Source organism: Aegilops tauschii, chromosome 6 (assembly GCF_002575655.3).
Source record: "Aegilops tauschii subsp. strangulata cultivar AL8/78 chromosome 6, Aet v6.0, whole genome shotgun sequence".
NCBI lineage: Eukaryota > Viridiplantae > Streptophyta > Magnoliopsida > Poales > Poaceae > Aegilops > Aegilops tauschii.
The window spans coordinates 406367914-406385774 of record NC_053040.3 but is presented as its reverse complement, the minus strand read 5'-3'; the positions used below and the strand labels follow the sequence as shown (position 1 = coordinate 406385774).

At 47.0% G+C, this 17861-nt stretch overlaps 4 protein-coding genes across 5 annotated transcripts; 1 reads left to right on the top strand and 3 right to left on the bottom strand.

The window, feature by feature from the left end:
- Window positions 1–567: 567 nt before the first annotated feature.
- LOC109741116 (F-box/LRR-repeat protein At3g03360-like) lies at window positions 568–2610 on the top strand. Its single transcript, XM_040392768.1, has 3 exons — window positions 568–1542; window positions 1658–1803; window positions 1948–2610. The coding sequence occupies exons 1-2, from the start codon at window positions 670–672 to the stop codon at window positions 1715–1717; spliced, it is 933 nt and encodes a 310-aa protein (XP_040248702.1). The 5' UTR covers window positions 568–669; the 3' UTR covers window positions 1718–1803; window positions 1948–2610.
- Window positions 2611–5287: 2677 nt separating this feature from the next.
- LOC109741049 (probable LRR receptor-like serine/threonine-protein kinase At3g47570) lies at window positions 5288–9355 on the bottom strand. 2 transcript variants are annotated; one of them, XM_040392766.2, is made up of 3 exons: window positions 8740–9095; window positions 6115–6950; window positions 5288–6013 (listed from the first exon to the last, which is right to left on the bottom strand). In XM_040392766.2, the coding sequence occupies exons 2-3, from the start codon at window positions 6890–6892 to the stop codon at window positions 5589–5591; spliced, it is 1203 nt and encodes a 400-aa protein (XP_040248700.1). In that variant the 5' UTR covers window positions 6893–6950; window positions 8740–9095; the 3' UTR covers window positions 5288–5588. The 2 variants fall into 2 exon arrangements, with proteins under 2 accessions (XP_040248700.1, XP_020155715.1); XM_020300126.4 differs by having other exon boundaries at window positions 6115–9355.
- Window positions 9356–10036: 681 nt separating this feature from the next.
- Window positions 10037–11636, bottom strand: LOC109741060 (uncharacterized). Its single transcript, XM_020300137.3, has 3 exons — window positions 11301–11636; window positions 11035–11178; window positions 10037–10782 (listed from the first exon to the last, which is right to left on the bottom strand). Exons 1-3 carry the CDS (start codon window positions 11634–11636, stop codon window positions 10414–10416), a joined length of 849 nt encoding a protein of 282 aa, XP_020155726.2. The 3' UTR covers window positions 10037–10413.
- A 3241-nt stretch (window positions 11637–14877) lies between these two features.
- On the bottom strand, window positions 14878–16853 carry LOC109741173 (F-box/FBD/LRR-repeat protein At1g13570). Its single transcript, XM_020300244.4, has 3 exons — window positions 15870–16853; window positions 15609–15752; window positions 14878–15499 (listed from the first exon to the last, which is right to left on the bottom strand). Exons 1-3 carry the CDS (start codon window positions 16782–16784, stop codon window positions 15119–15121), a joined length of 1440 nt encoding a protein of 479 aa, XP_020155833.1. The 5' UTR covers window positions 16785–16853; the 3' UTR covers window positions 14878–15118.
- Between the last annotated feature and the right edge of the window lie 1008 nt (window positions 16854–17861).

Below are 17861 nucleotides of genomic sequence, written 5' to 3'. Positions count from 1 at the left end.
TAGTAAACCAAATCTAAAATTAAATACCTCAATCGAATGAAAGAGCTCCAAACTTAGGGAACATAGTGAATTAAAATAATTGAATGGGGGAGCTTCTCAAAAAATTGTTGACCCGGTCTAAATCGAGTGACCCAATTCTAAATTGATGACATCAATTAATTGTGATGCCTTAAAAATTAGGAAGCATAATGTATAGTATAAAAGAAATGAATGGGAGAAATTTGAGAAATTGTTAACCCGGTCAAAACCGGGTGAACCAATTTCAATTGGAGACCTCAATTGATTGTGAGGCCTTAAAAATTAGGTAGCTTAGTATTGTTGATCCGGTCAAAATCAAGTTGAACCGATTCTAAATTGAAGACATCAATTTATTGTGATGCCTTAAAAGTTAAGGAGCATAATGTATAATATAAAAGAATTAAATGAAAAAACTTTAAGAAATTGTTGGCTAGGTCAAAATCGAATGACCCAATCTTAATTGAAGACCTGAATTAAATATGGGCTCTTTAAAACTACGGAGTAGAAAGCTTAGTGTTACCTAGGATAGTTGGCCCAGTGAAAACCCTATCCTACTCTCCCCTGATTACTTTCACTCCACTCTCCGCCGCGCCTCCACTTGTCCCCTTCAGTCCGCTCGCCGCCACCCTTCCACTAAGCTCCATTCCGGCCATGGCCGACTTCGTCGAGAAAATCATGGGCTGGCTCCCTGGCGGTGGAAATGCCGTGGCAAGTGCCACCTCCCTCACCCCCGTCGTTGAGTACGACGGCGAGGACCGCATCAGCGTCCTCCCCGACGACCTCCTCCGCAACATCGTCTCCCGCCTCCCCGTCAAGGACGCCGCCCGAACCGCCGCCCTCGCCTCCAGGTGGCGCCACCTCTGGCGCTCCACCCCGCTCATCCTCAGCGACGCCGACCTGTCCCCCTCTGCGGTCGCTCGCGTCCTCGCAGACCACCCGGGCCCTTTCCGCGTCGCCCACATCGCCCGCTGCAGGTTCGCATCCCGCGGGCGTGAGCTCGCGGAGTGGCTGGGCCTCCTCGCCGCCAAGGGCATCCAGGACCTCGTCCTCGTCAACGACGAGGAGCTCCCCACCGACATCCTCCGCTGCGCCTCACTCCAGCGCCTCTTCCTGGGATTCTTTACGTTCCCGGACACCTCTGATCTCTCCCTCCGTGCTGACGTGCTGCCTCGCATTCAGGAGCTCGGCATGTCCGCTTGCAGCATCAGCGAATGGGACCTGCTCTACATGCTCGATTGCAGCCCGGTTCTGGAGAAGCTCACGTTCGTATTCAGCGGTACGCCCGATGCCTTCCACCTCCGCTGCAAGAGCCTCAGGTGCGTGGTCCTCTGGTGTTTTGCGGCATTCATAGTCGATGTGACGGACGCCCTGCTCCTGGAGCGGCTCTTCCTGCTGGAAGCGCCCCGCAGAGGTGACGACTGGAGTATTGTGATGATCAAGATTGCTTGTGTGTCCAACCTGCGGGCACTCGGCTTCTTGGAGCCAAGATTTCACCGGCTGAAGATCGGCGACAATGACATCAATGTATGAACTTTCCAGGATTCCATCACTCTCTCGGTACATAGTAATACATGGGATACCTGTTGGTATGTATGAGGTGACATATTTGCTTCTTTTGGTGCATGTTTGGCCATTGCAGCCTGGCACAGTGTGCCGAGCCCAAGTACAGTGGTTCCAAGCGTCAAGATATTGGCTTTGAAGGTTAATTTTGGTGTTTTAAGGGATGTCAAGATGATGGTGGCCTACCTCGGATGTTTTCCCAACATTGACACGCTGCACGTCGAGGTGAAGTCTTTAACTGAACCCACTGAAAGATCATTATTCAATCAGTTATTTGACCCTCATACCACTATTTATTAGCAATGGAAGATCGCTACCTCTTGCATGATCCATCTTTCTAATGCACCATTTACTGATATGTTGTTTCAGTCTATAACTGAACGCACTGGAAAAAACCATGCCAAGTTCTGGCAGGAGCTCCCTACTGTTGAATGCATCAAGTCGCACGTCAAGAAGATGGTTTTCCATAAATATAGAGGGAAACGAAGTGAGCTTGAATTCCTTAAGTTCATTTCCAGGAAAGCGCAAGAGCTACAGACATTGTATGTTCTGCTAAACAGACAGAGTCTTACTTCGGTGGCCAAGCAGACAGAGATGACAGGCAAATTGGTGGCTCTCTCGGAGGTAGCATGGAGCTGCGATTGCAAGATAATGGTGCTAGGCCCTGAATTTCAGAGTAAATGGAGCATCCAGAAAGCATCTGATCTTACTGTCGACGACCCTTTTCACTACTGAATCGAGGCTGGCTATACATTTGCTTGCTCCAAAGATTTTTTCTTTTTCTGCAGAGAATGATTTACTGTTCTACATATGCAAGGGCACTGTTTAGTTTGTTGGCAAGTATGTCTATTCTTGACAAAGAACATGAAGATTTCAACTAGAGCATGAGTGTCTGAAAGTGTTGAAGCTAGCTGTACTATGCTTCATTCAGAGTGTACTAGTAACTGCTATCTACTCTGTTTGTTCCTGATGTAAAAGACCAGTCTGATCCTCCTTCCGAACATGTTTTGTTAATTTTATTTTCCCCTGTTTGATGGCGTCTATGTCAATTTGATCATCATCAGATGATCAGAGTATACCGAGCTACTTAGGTGTGCTTCTGATTTCTGCATTGCAGCTTTTACTTCTACATATTATTCCTGAACAATATTATCTGTTAATATTTTGATTCAAAAGAACTTTCAGTTTCAGTTTCATAGTTTCTCTAGTTTTAACTGTTGAACCGTCACCACTCTAGTTTTCATACTTTTCAGCTCCAGTCACCGCGGATAACAGATCGGAAAGCCCCCCTGGGACTCATATCTCAGGAAAGCCTCCACTGAAAATGGCCCCCCTGTGGTTGTCATTCCCCTCCTTGGAGGCGTCATCGAAGCGTGTTCGTCATTTCTCTCGCTCTTCTGGAATTGGTGGTTGTCTCCGGGCGAAAGCCTCGATTCGGTGGTGGATCTGCACGATGGCGGCGTCCTCGACATCGTTCCTCCGCTGGGAGCATGGTGTTTGGAGACATGGCTGCTTCCTCGTTGTTCTCCTCCGGTGCTCGTCGCTGTCCTTCCTTGATCCTCGACGACGCTATGTACGCCCGTCGCTGGTGTGTCCAAGACGGCGTCTTCTTCGGATTGGATCGAGTCCTGCCATTCACTTGCCACTTCCTCTTAGGCGCTTAGAGTGGATGGTGCGTCGACAAGAGAAGCTCTGCGGTAGTTGTGGTCTTTGGAGGTGATCGGCGTCGGTCGTGACGCAGTGTTGTGTTTCATCTTAGGATAGGCTCTCTGGTTTTGTAGTTTGCTTTGCGGTGGTGCCCGTCTTTGGTCTTTCTCGGGTGTGGTGTGAGCTACACTCGTTGTTCGCAGCGAGTGCTAATTTTCTTGTATTTGACATTCTATCTTCTATAAAGCTATGGTACGCCTAGGCGTACTCTCGAAAAAGAAAATGGCCGCCGCGAAGAGCTCCTGTGGCGCAAGGAGGCATGACCCCGTCCGAGCAGGGTTTTCCTGGCAGCGAGGTAGGTGGGAAGGGGATGATACTGTTGGATAATCAGCAACTAGTATTCACTGAGGGTCAAAGGCCATTACATATACATGTGCGGTAAAGTGCAAGAAACCCCTTATACAATGGGGATGTACCGAAGAGAGACTATACACATCTAACACCCCCCCTCAAACTCATGGTGGATCAACAACACTGAGTTTGGAGAGAAGGAAACCATGCTGTGCTCGAGTCTGTGCCTTTATGAAGAAGTCCGCCAACTGTAACTCAGAGGGCACATAGTGGAGAGCGAGAGTTTGATCCTGCACAGCAGCATGCACAAAGTGGGCATCCACACCTATGTGCTTGGTGAGCTCATGCTTCACCGGGTCACGCGCAATACTGATAGCACCGGTACTGTCTGTCAGTAAGAGAGTCGAGGTAGTAGCAGACACACCAAAATCCTCAAGTAACCACCGTAACCAGATCACCTTAGCCATCAACATAGCCATGGCTCGCAACTCAGCCTCTGTACTCGAGCGAGAAACTGCAGTCTGTTTCTTTGTCTTCCAGGCAATAAGAGAGCCACCAAGAAAGACACAGTAAACAGACAGCAGACCATTACATATACATGTGTGGTAAAGTGCAAGAAACCCCTTATACAATGGGGATGTACCGAAGAGAGACTATACACATCTAACAGATACTAGGGCGGTGGTGGGAAGGGAAGGAATCAGACGTCCACCCTGAATTTGGCTGGCAAGTTCGGAGTTTAACTGCTCCCTCCGTTCACAAATATAAGATGTTCTAACTTTTTTGTGAATCAGATGTCTATAAACACGTTTTAGTGTGTTTGTTCATTCATTTCAGTTCATATGTAGTTCATATTTCAAAACATCTTATATTTATGAACAGAGGGAGTAGTTAATAACAAGTCACCACCAATTAATCAACTTCTGAGATTTTATCGGCACAAGTAAACATGGCAAACAACCGAATGATCGTCTCAATAGTTCAGACTTCAGGCACACACACATGGGGATCAACTCATATATAATGTTAGGTTATCAGCAACAGCCAAAACATGCGACAATCTCAAGCAAAAGAGGGGAGAAAAGGTGTGAAGCATAAACATCATCCCGAAAGACTTCAAAATTCCGAAGGAAGTTCCGAATGGGGGATCAGATGATCTTCTTATGAAGACACCACCACCTTCTGAAGCCGCAAATGGAGCATTTGCATTCCTGTTTACTGAAAGGAAAAAAGCTTCTGCAGAAATAACTTTGAAGCTATTCCCTCTGGAACCTTCTTACTGCAGAAATAACATTTGTGCAACATCATAGACAACGCACGGACTTTTGTTGACGCTCCACATGTGACACAAAGGTCTAGGGATCTAAACCAGACGAAAATAAGAACTTCACTACCAGTTTTAGTGCAAATTCAGATTCAAGCCACATAGTAACGACAACGGCAGCTTAAACTGAAGATGCCCTGTCAGCCACCCATGAATGAAGAACTCTCTTGTCGTGCAGGAAGTAAATCACAACAGGCAGTGTCAGTAAGCATCTATACGGTTCCTGATTGGTGCTAACAATTTTTACTCGTGTGTACCTATGTGCGCAAGTAATCAGTGAATAACTGAATATGCGTGTGCTCACTGCCCCATTATATAGCAGAGCACAAGCCAACACAAATACATAAGGCATGTCAACTTTCAAGAATTATCCAATCAAACTCAAGATACAAACACACTATTCATTTATATCTTGTCATTTTTATCTAAATCACAAATCATTACATTATTGGACGAATCTTTACAAGTAAGCATTACATAGCATTACTAACATTCCTGAATCATTTCACATTTTTTGAGAATCAGAAAAAAAATGAAGAGGAGAGAGAATATTACTTGCACCGGCAACCAGTTGCAGAAAATCCTCTTTCCACCGGTGTATTGTTATTTTCCTAAAATAACTACCATATAAATATTGTTAGTGGAAAACTGAAAATTATGCACTACATAGATGCACTAAAACAGTATCTCATGAATGTTGTTGCGCGCTTTGAGTTGCCACCATGAAAGCAAAGTAATCCTTCTTAATGTTTTTGAGCCTCACGACCACGTCGCTCATGCTTGCCCTCCGACTAGGAGAGTCGTCCGAACACTCTAGACCCAGTTCGAATATCGACACAAGAAAGTTTCCATTGCAGGCAATGGAGGATGTCGACGAAGAAGTATTAATTGTTTGGTGATGGAATGCAAGGTTCATTTCTTCACCCTGTTGTAGCTTCTCATCCAAAACATCAACGAGCTTTGCTGGAAATGCTTGCGAAACCCACCATCTGAGGCTAGATTCCCCGACGAACATAGCGTCCGTGGGCCTCTTCCCTGTGAAGACTTCAAGCAACATGATCCCGAAGCTGAACATGTCAGTCTTTCGTGATGCCTTTCCCATGAATGCTAGCTCTGATCAAGCCAAAAAATCAACATAATTAATTAATCAAACCAATAAATGATGGTTATCTATTCAAATAAATTGCTCCTGTGTGATCATAACAAGTACATACCAGGGGCCATGTACCCAATTGTCCCCGGCATACTTGCTGAAACCATGGAGTTGTCATCACGTAGAAGTAACTTTGCAATGCCAAAGTCGGCAACATGCGCCGTCATGTCGTCATCGAACAACACATTGCTAGGCTTCAGGTCGCAGTGCAGGACAACTTGGAAATGATGATGGTGCAGGTACTCCATTGCCTCTGACACGCCAAGCATAATGTCCAATCTCTGCATGAATCTTAGTGGTTCCCTATTTTCGTTGTGCAAGTGTGTCTCCATGCTACCATTGGGCATGTACTGAAGAAGCAGTGCCTTGAAATCCAGGCTGGAACACGCATTCAATATTTGTATCAAGTTGCGATGTCGAGCCATGCGCAACACTTGACATTCAGCATCAAAACTCCTCACGGCCTGCTCGACTTGCATATTGAGCACTTTTATTGCAACCACAAAACCATCATCTAGTTGGCCCTTGAAAACTTTGCCAAAACTTCCAATACCAAGTAGGTTGTCCTCATTGAAATTTTCAGTGGCACGAACAATCTCATGGTAGGATACTAACCTATGGCTGATCAGATCAGTCATGCTAGTAGAAGTCGTACCATAAGAATGTTTCTTATTTTTCTTTCTGATCATTAGGTAAATGGTGGCTGCAAATGCACCAACTCCAATGATGACAACCAGGAGTATAAACTTGTGGATGTGTCGACTATAAGTCAAGTTAGACTTGTGCAGGCACGGTGACAGTCCGAGACGAGGAGCGCCACATAGCCCAACATTCCCCATCAAAGATTGTAAGGTGAGGTTCGAAAAAACACCTCCATTTGGTATTTGCCCTTCTAACCTATTGAAGGAGAGGTTCAAAGAAGAAAGGTAAGTGAAGTTAACAAGGTAGTCTGGTATCGTACCTGAAAGATTATTTGAGGATAGGTCCAGTGTTTCTAAGTTGGTTAATTGGCTGAAAGAGTTTGGAACTAAACCCTTAAATGAGTTGTGCGAAAGATTTAGGTAGGTTAATAATATGGCAACCTGTCCAAATGAACCTGGAAGGCTACCAGACAAGAGGTTACTAGAAAGATCTATCCAGTCCATATTTTGCATATGGCTAAGATCAGAAGGTAATGTACCAGTTAGGGAGTTATATGACATATCTAGTTTCATAAGGTTCCTGTGATAAAACAAGCTTGATGGTATGGTCGAAGATAAATGATTATAAGATAATAAAACCTCAGCTAACATGGTGAGGTTTCCCATGGCATCTGGTATGGAGCCAGATAACATATTGTCCCTGAGTATTAACTGTACGATACTTCCCAGCATACCAATTTGTACAGGGATTTGGCCAGCCATTCTATTTCCAGAGAGAACAAGTGCCTGGAGATTCTCCAACTTAAGAATGGATTCTGGTATTTCTTTGGTAAGATAGTTGTTGGAAAAGCTTATCACACGAAGACCGGTAAGATTTGATAGTGTTGTTGGAAGCCCACCAACCAAACGGTTGTTATCTGCTCCAAATATTACCAGGTTAGTCGAGAGGTTACCAAAATAGCTAGGGATACTCCCAGTGAAAGAATTATTCGATATGACAAGGACTTGAAGTTGTTGACAATTGCAAAGGCTGGCCAAGAAACTAAGATCCCCTTGGAGATGATTCTCTTGAATATAGAGAACGATAAGAGGCCTGTTATTTCCAAGTGTTAACGGTACTGGTCCAGTCAGTTGATTGACACTCAAATCTAAGGAAGACATTTTTGTCGAATTTCCTAGAAATTTTGGGAAGGGACCTGTTAGCTGATTGTTTGCAAGGTGCAGCCAAGTGAGTTGTCTCAGTTCTCCCAATTCCACAGGAATATCTCCGCTTAAGTTGGAGTCTGCGATGTCAAGTGCGCTGAGCATGGTGAGATTTCCAAGCACAGGTGGGATCGGGCCAACTAGGGCATTGCCACCCATAGAAATTGCAGTAAGCCGTGGTAGCGAAGCCAGCCATGTCGGCACCACATCCACGAATAGATTTCCAGGAATGATAAGTTCCCTAAGGTGCTGGCATGATGCAAGGCCCAATGGAATTTGACCCTCGAATTTGTTCTCATAAAGATTAAGTATTAGCAACATGGGGAGACTAAAGCTTCTATTGCTAGGTATATGACCTGTTAGATTGTTGTGCCCCAGACGCAAGTCAACAATCCTAGACATGTTGAAGATGGTAGGAGGTACTGGACCGGAGAGCAGGTTCCAGTTCAAGCGAAGAACCTGGAGCAGGAGCAAGGAGCCAATACCAGATGGTATTGGGCCGGACAGACTATTGTTCCGAATATCGATGTGGCTCAGTGAAGGTGTGCTATCAAATGAAAAATTTGGCGTGAGGCCGGTAATGGAATTTCTTTGGAGAGAGAGGAACGTAAGGCTACGCATGTTTCGCACCTCAGTGGGGATCTGCCCAGAGAGCTGGTTGAAACTTAGGACCAGATACTGGAGCCTGGTGAGGTTTCCAATGGTAGATGGGATTGTATCCGATAGGCTATTGTGGCCAAGACCAAGATACCTAAGACGAGCTAATCTTCCAAGGTCAGCTGGGATGGAACCGGTGAGGTTTGTGTTGGTTAGGTTGAGGGTGTGGAGGAAAGAGAGGTTACCGAGGTGAGGGCTGAGCTCTCCTTGGAGGGGAATGTCCGGCAGCTCCAAAGCGGTGACACGCTGGTGGTGGCGCCGGCTGCACGACACACCGGTCCAGGTGCAGAAGGACACATCAGTTGTCCAGTTATCGGCCAAATTTTGGCCGGACAACTGGGATTTGAAAGCCAGCAGCGCGGCAAGGTCGGTGTTGTTGCTCGGAGCAGGAGATGAAACAGCCACGAACGGCATTAGCAGCAAGCTGGTGGCCATGAGCATGACCGGAATGCATGAACGGGCCATGTCACTCGATGCTCGCATCTGTGTAATGTATGTTGGCTGCGTGAGGAGCTGTGGGCAATGTTGATGGTAGCTGCATGCTGCCATTGCATCTCAGTCACCTATATAAAGATATTCTCACCAGCGATAGACTCGAGAGTGTTTGGCCCAGATTTCAGAAGTTGGCACTGTCATGCTTTGTCTGAAGTGAGTATTATCATCGTCTGAGTGTTTTACTTACAGGCTTACGTTTGCTCGCTGGAGTATAGCCTCTTATGTGGCGTGGGACCTTGACTAGCTTGGCGAATTTGCGGCCACAAGCATGGAGCAGTCGGCACCTGGCAAGCAATCATAGCCTCATAGGTTAGCTATCCTTCTTCCACGGGCAAATAATTTTTCCGCGGCGATAATGACCCGAAAGCAGCAGGAGAGTTTCCTAGTGTGTGTTTTTAAGCTAGTGATAAATACAATAAAAATAGATGAGGCAAATCTTTTGCCTCCGTTTTGAAAAAAATAAATACAATAAAAATCGGAAAATTAAAAAAGTGAATCAATACAGCAAAAAAGGGGTTAAATCAAAGAAAGTTGCTCTGTACGCAACTTGCCTTGTAGCCAATTAGATGGAGGTTTTTGATAGACGCCTTTGCTTCGAGGATCACCATGCCAACATCTGCCTTGGGCCTGTTCTTCCATTCTCAAAACCGTGGAATTATTTTTACAGCATCCTCAGCAAGGAGGCAATTTAGTTAAGTGTTACGGCTATACGGTTCTAGCTCTTCTTCCATTCTCAAAAACGTGAAAGAATACAGCATCCTGGGAAATTTCCTCGGCAAGGAAAAACAATTCCAGCTCTTCTTCCAGCGCACGACTGGCTATGGCTCTTGTGTTGGCGGCGGTCTAGTGAAGTGTTACGATCTGGGCGAAAAGTGGTCAATATGCAGATTAGCTCAATGTGGGTGAGCAAGAAGGCAGATCGTTCTTTCTACCTAAGCTTGATTTAAGTGCTACTTGATCAACAGCTCTAGGCTGACTGGAACGATAGAGTAAAGAACATATACACTATATACTTGATCCAACAAAGTTAGCTGGCTTACCAAGCAACACCTAATAAATAGGCTGCTACGAAATATATATAGCAGAAATAAAAGCGCCAGCGTTTGGCATCCTGATACTAGTCTTTTACTACATTAGGAACAAACATAGGGGCATTACATAATACGGTCCATTCTGAATGAAGCATAGCACAGCCAGATCAACACTTCCACGCGTACTCGTGCTCTAGTTGAAGTCTTCATGTTCTTTGTCAAGAACATACATACCCTTGCCTACAAACTAAACAGTGCCCTTGCATATGTAGAACAGCAAATGATTCCCCCAGAAACGCTTTGGTTCATGCAAATATATAGCCAGCCACAAACTCACCAATGGAAAAAAGGGTCGTCGACGGTAAGATCAGATGCTTTCTGGATGCTCCATTCATTCTGATATTTAGGGCCTAGCACCATCATCTTACAATCACAGCCCCATGGAACACCCGAGAGAGCCACCAATTTGCTTGTCATCTTTTCCGCCTTGGCCACCGAAGTAAGACTCTCTCTGTTTAGCAGAACATACAAAGCTTGGAGCTCTTGCGCTCTCGTGGAGATGAACTTGAGGAATTCAAGTTCAACTTTGTTCCCTCTGTATTCATGGATAACCATCTTCTTGACGTGGGACTTGATGCATTCAATAGTAGGGAGCTCCTGCCAGAACTTGGCATGGTTCCTTCCAGTGGGTTCAGTTAAAGACTGGAACATCATATCAGTAAATGGTTAATTAGAGATGGATAATGCAAGAAGCAATAATTTCCGTTGCTAATAAAAAGTGGTATGAGTGCCAAATAACCACTTCCACTGGGTTCAGTAAAGACTGGAACATCATATCAGTAAATGGTTAATTAGAGATGGATAATGCAAGAAGCAATAATTTCCAGTGCTAATAAATAGTGGTATGAGTGCCAAATAACCGACTGAATAAATGCATGGGGCACTTTGATTCACCTCGATGTGCAGCGTCTCAATGTTGGGAAAGCATCTGAGGTAGGCCACCAGCATCTTGACATCCTCTATGACACCAAAATTAACTTTAAATGCCAATATCTTGACGCTTGGAAGCACTGTGCTTGGGCTCGGCTTTGTGCCAGGCTGCAATGGCAGAACAATGCACCAAAAGAAGCAGATATATATGTCATGCATCTCTATTTGCCTCTCTATACACATTAGGGATTAGCAATCCATGGAATCATGGAAACTTGGGAAGTCTATACCTCAATGACATTGTCGCCGATCTGCAGCCGGTGAAATCCTGGCTCCAAGAAGCCGAGCACCTGCAGCTTGGGCGCATGAGCAATCTTGATCATCATAGTACTCTCAGCACCTTCTCCACGGGGCGCTTCCAGCAAGAAGAGCCGCTCCAGGAGCGGGGCATCCACCACGGCAACCTCGTCCGCCAAGAAAATCCAGAGGAGCACGCACCGGAGGCTTCTGCTCCGTAGGTGGATGAGATCGGGCGTACAGCTGAGTACGAACGCGAGCTTCTCCAGAGCCGGGCTGCAAGCGAGCATGTAGTCAAGGTCCCCGTCGCTGATGCTGGTCGTGAACATGCTGAGTTCATGGAGGCGGGGCAGGACGTCGGCTCGGCGGGAGAGACCAGCGGTGTCCGGGAACGTGAAGAAACCCAGGAAGAGGCGCTGGAGCTAGGCGCAGCGGAGGATGTCCGCGGGGAGGCGCACGGCGTCGGGGGGGAACCTGGCGAGGTCGGCGTCGTTGACGAGGACGAGGTCCTGGATGCCATTGGCAGCGAAGAGGCGCGGCCACTCTGCGATCTCGCGCTCGTGGGACGCGAACCGGCAGCGGGTGATGTGGATGGCGCGGAAGGGGCCCGGGTGGTCGGAAAGGACGCGGGCGACGATGGATCGGGGCAGGTCGGCGTCGTTGAGGGAGAGCGGGGTGGAGCGCCAGAGGTGGCGCCAACGGGAGGCGAGGGAGGAGGTGCGGGCGGCGTCCTTGACGGGGAGGCGTGAGACGATGCTGCGGAGGAGGTCGTCGGGGAGGGCGCTGATGCGGTCCTCGCCGTCGTAGTCAACGGCGGGGGCGAGGGAGGCGGCACTTGCCACGGAATTTACACCGCCGGGGCGCCAGCCCATGACGTTCTCGACGATGGCGGCCATGGCCGGAGCGGAGAGGAGTGGGGTGGAGACGCGGCGGCGAGCGGACTGAAGGGGACAAGCAAAATGGAGTGGAGTGGAGGCGCGGCGGCGACTGGAGTGGAAGTAGAAAGGGGAAAGTAGATAGGGTTTTTACTGGGCCAGCTAAATGTTGGAAGCGGCGTCCCACGGGCCCATTCGGCAGACGGAATGGAATGTTCTTTCAATTATTTACTTCTACCGATGCTATCTCCGGTTGATCAAGAGCCCCCTGGACAGACCATTATTATATCTAAAGTTGCTGACTTTATTATTGATCAAAAAATGTTACGTTGCAGTGTTGCACGAGCAGCTAATACTACCTGCATCCTGATTTATTGGCACCCTCGTATTTAGGGTCATCATAATTATAACTAATAAAATATAAATTAAATGTAGAAAAATATATTATAAAAAACTATGTTTAAATACGAATTCAACGGTATAATCTTTCGTGACATACATTGATATTTTGTTAGTTAAATGCTTTGTTAAAATTTGACGTGAAAAAAGAAGGGGGCAATACACCAGGCAAATGATATCTTTACCGTGACGTCAGAGAATTTTACAAATCCCTCTAAATTATGTAGCCTTTTATGATTTCTTTGCTTGGTATCTAAATAGGAACATTGTCTCAAAAAAAATCTAAACAGGAACAAAACATTCTTTGTGAGTGGATGCATAAGTTTGGGGGTCATGCAAATTCTAAAACAAGTTCGGGAGGTTCTAACATACCAGCTATATGGCTTTGGAAACTACGTACAAGTTTCACATAAAGTTAGATATGTTGTTGGAGAATTCTTCATGGAATTATGCCTTTGAAAACCATACTTGTTTTTTGAAACTGCATACTTGGGTTGACGAGGCCCGGACTGCATTGGCAACAAACTTGTGAACGATGTAAATGTTCTCTGAGTTAATAAAGCAACCATAATAGTCTTATGTCACAAGTTGTACTTCTTTTTCGACAAAGGATGAATTTTATTGACTCAAAATGAAGTATCAAGATGATACAAACACAATGAGCACACCCGGCCTCTGCATAGCTAGGATGCACACAGCCAACACTAACGCACGCACACAAGAACACACCACAAAATAGCAAAGTCATATAAGACCAAAGCTATATGTAGGCGAGAAGAAAATAAAATAAAAAATAGAGCGATCAGATCCACAATCGGCAAACTACATCAATGACCATATCTGCACCAACCATTTATGACACCACACGTACTTCTGATCAACCATAATAGTCTTATGTCACAAGTTCACAAGTTGTGAACCCCCAACTCTACCATTTACATGGTATTTAAGCTCATTCTATTGTTTCAGACTTCATGAGGCCCGGACACATATGGATCGTTCACAAGTTGTGAACCCCCAAGTCCCCAACTCTACCATCTCATGTGTTCTAGAAGCATTTATCCATATGCTTATCTGATACTTCTAATAAAAAGGAACTAGAACTAGTATCTCAATTCTAGAGAGCTCAGAACCAAGTTGATTCTAGGAAAGGAAATACATATTCAAATGTATTTTCCCATGCTTTTATATATATTTAAATGACATGCAAAGCACGTACAATTTACTAGTAATGTTAGGTTATCAACAACAGCAGCAGCAATCTCAGGCAAAAGGGCGGGAAAGGGTGTGAAGCATAAACATCAACCAGAAAGAGTTGGAAATTGGAAATTTAGACGTAATTCGATGAACTTCCAAATAGGGAACCAGATGATCTTCTTATGAAGACACTACCACCTTCTGAAGCTGCAAGCATTTGCATTCTGATCGCTGAAAGGAAAAAGTTTCTACCTCGACAAAATGGTTTTGTTGCATAGCTACCCTACCTTTGAAGCTATGCCCTCCGGAAGCTTCTTACTGCAGAAATAACTTCTGTGCAACATCAAAGACAAAGCATGGACTTTCGTTGAGGCTCCACATGTGTATAACACAAAGGTTTAGCATGCTTAATGACGTTGTAGTTGTAACTCCCGATGAAGTCTCTTCTGGTGCAGAAAGTAAATCACAACAGCGCAGTGTCACTAAGCACCTATATGGTTTCTGATTGATACTAACAATTTTTACTCATATGTACCTATGTGCGCTAGTAATCAGTACATATATGTGCTTCCTGTGAGATTCAGAAGCTAGGATAGCTCGGTTGCTAAATTCACAAGATAAGTGAGGTGCGGTGCTCACCGCTCAGTGCCCCATTCTATAGCAGAGCATAAGCCAACACAAATGCATGGCAACTTTGAGGAATTGATGGCTAAACTATCCAATCAAACTCAAAATACAAACACATAGACAAACAACAAAACAAGATTCTACTTATCCTTGTGTAAACTTTCACTTAAGCTACGTCACCTAGCCTGGCTCAAACACTAAAGAACATGGTAGATCCAAAACCGAAGATAACTGGCTTATGCAGCAACTCAGTAACATAATAGGGCAGGTCAGAAACATCTAGCACTGGATGCTGCACCCCAGAAATCACAAGCAGAGTTACCTAGCATTTGTTATCCTGATCACCAGGATGCACAAGATAACACATCAGCCTAGCTCCATGTAAGACTATGATTATCTGATCATATTCAAATTAATAGAGGTGCCATCATATAAAGGCAAAGAAAAAGATGTGCTAGAAAGCAGGCACACATTTAGAACACACACAGAGGCATTAGATAAAATGATAGGTCACGGTATCTTTTGAGTGAACCATAGGACTACTAGCTTCAACACTTTCAGATACTCATAGAGTCATGATAGCCGAAAGATTCATGCCTTGGTTAAGACCAAACATAGACGCCTAAATACTCAACAGTGCCTTGCATGTCGAACAACCAGTGATTCTCCAAAAGAGCTCAGGTCATGGAAATATATAGCCAACCTCAGGTTCATCAATGAAACGGATCATCAACGGTAAGGTCAGACGCTTTCCGGAAGCTCCGCCTCCAAACACCGTCCTTTGGATTAGGCCCTAGCACCAGCAGCACAACATCCTTACCGGCCCATGGGTGATAGGTGTGATCCCCCAATTTGCGTGTCAGCTCATTAGCCTGATCCGCCGAATCAAATTTTTCTTTGGTCAGCACAACCAGTGCAGCCTGCAGCTGCTGCGCGTTGCTGCCAATGAACTTGATGAACTCAAATTCACTCTGATCGCCGCGGAACTCATGGACATAGACCTTCTTGACGTGTGACTTGATGCAGTTAACAGGACGGACCTCCCTCCAGAACTTGGCAAGGTGCCGTCCAGTGGGTCCATCGGCTGGAGCAGACTAGAAAATAACAATCCAATTACAGATGGATAACACAGGAGAAGAGCCAACTGGCCTTCTGTTGAAGGATGACTGAACAACTGAGTGTGGAATATATACTGGGTGTCACCTCGATGTGCAGTATCTCAACGTTGGGAAAGCACCTGAGGCAGCTGACCAGCATCTTGACCTCCTCCAAGGCACCAAAGTTAACCTTCAGGCCCAATATCTTGACGCCTGGAACCATGGTGCTCGGGCTCGCCCTTGTGTTAGGCTGCACTGACCGAACCATGCACCAAAAGAATATACATTATGCATCTCTAGAATGTACAATCAAGATATATTATGCATCGTTGGCAACTCCATGAGTCGAGTGATGGAAAGGTAGTACCTTGATGACTTTGTCACCGATGTGCAGCTGGTGGATTCTTGGCTCCAAGTAACCGAGGACCCGCAGTTTGGGTGCACAAGCAATCTTGACCTTCACCAGGACCCCATCACCTTCACCAGAACCTCCAGTAGGCGCTTCAAACAGGACGAGCCGCTCCAGGAGCGGCGCGTCCACCACGGCGACCTCCCCCTCCACCATGGACAACCAGAGGAGCACGCACCGCAGGCTTTTGCTGCGGAGGAGGACGCGCTCGGGCGTCTTGTTGAAGATGAGCGCGAGGGTCTCGAGGACCGGGCTGCAGGCGAGCATGTAGTCGAGGCCACGGTCGGTGATGGTGATTAGGAACATGTAGAGCTCCCGGAGGTAGGGGAACACGCCGGCGCCGCGGGGTAGGCCGGCTGTGTCCGGGAAGGTCCAGAAGCCCAGGAAGAGGCGCTGGAGCGAGGCGCAGCGGAGGACGTCGGCGGGGAGGGGCAGGGTGTCGGCGGTGGGGTCGCAGACATTGTCGACGAGGACGAGTTCCTCGACGCCCTTGGAGGCGAGGAGGCGCGGCCAGTCGGCGAGCGCGCGCCCGTGGTACGCGAACCGGCAGCGGGCGAAGGTGGCGCCGCGGAAGGGACCCGAGTGGTCGGCGAGGACGCGGCCGACCGCGGGCCGGGGCAGATCTACGTCGCGGAGGACGAGCGGGGCTGATTTCCAGAGGTGGCGCCAGCGGGAGGCGAGGGAGGCGGTGCGGGCGGCGTCCTTGAGGACGAGGCGTGAGACGATGTTGCGGAGGAGATCGTCCGGGAGGGCGCTGACGCGGTCCTCGCCGTCGTAGCCAGCGGCGGCGGAGAGGGAGGGGGGCTTTGCGATGGCTTGGGCACCGCCGGCCTCGGGGAACCACCCCATGACTTGCTCGACGATGGCGGCCATGGTCGGGGGTGGGAGTGGAGTGCAGGCGGCGTTGACTGCGCGAGGAGAAAGTGAGATATGGATTTTGCTGGGCCAGGTGAAAAAGGTCGGAAGCCGGTTCCTCACGGGCCCGTTTCGACGGATGGAGAGGAATGTTCTTGCAATTGTTTACTCCTCCGTACTTCCCATAAAATCTCGAGAGTCAATTAATCTACTCCACTTATTAATGGTTCTTTTTTACTAATGACATCTTCAGCGCGGCGCATCAAATGCCGCTAAATATCACGGTTCGAACAGTCATCCAACACGGCGCATCAAACATTCACCATCAGTCTGCAAATCCAAATTCTCGCATACTGGAGGCCAACCTGGGACGTTTGTGGACGTCCGAACAGCCGCCATGTAGGCTTCCGACATCCCCGGTTCACACAAAAAAACAATTCGGAGCCCTGCTTTTCTCCCTGTGTCCATCCGGCCTTGCTTTGTGTCCGTGTAGTCCAAGACCGTGTCGTCACTATACCATCCACTCCGCAGTCCAGGCCTTGCAGGACCTCCCCCGCTCCACCCAGGCGCCAACCCCGACTTGCCTATGCCTCCCTTCCACCCCTAGTCTAACCGCCGCCTAGGCACCCTCCGCCCCCGCACATTATCGTCCATGGTGGACACCACGCCCGAAAAAATGTTCGTTCAAACGTTATAGCCAAATTTATTGAAGTTTTTCTTGTTTACTTTGAAGCACATATGATGGATTCGGTCGTGGAGCAGTTCTACCGAGTCCATGGATTCGTCCTCGTCATATGAGGATGAAATGACGATGATACTTGTAGTTATTGACAATGCCCAACATGCGAAGGAGCGTGTTCTCAATTTCAAGGGAAAATCAAGGGGCATCGGGTGATGAATCCGAATAGGGCACGTGGGCATATGATGCTAATGGACGGCTACTTTGTCCCTCGTGCGCTATTCAAGTCATTTTTTCATCGTCGTTTTTGGATGAGCTGAACTGTGTTCGATCATCTCTACATTGGTGCCCGACCCTATTATGACTACTTCATTTTGAAAAAGGATGTCGTTGGAAACAATGGATCATTTGGTTAC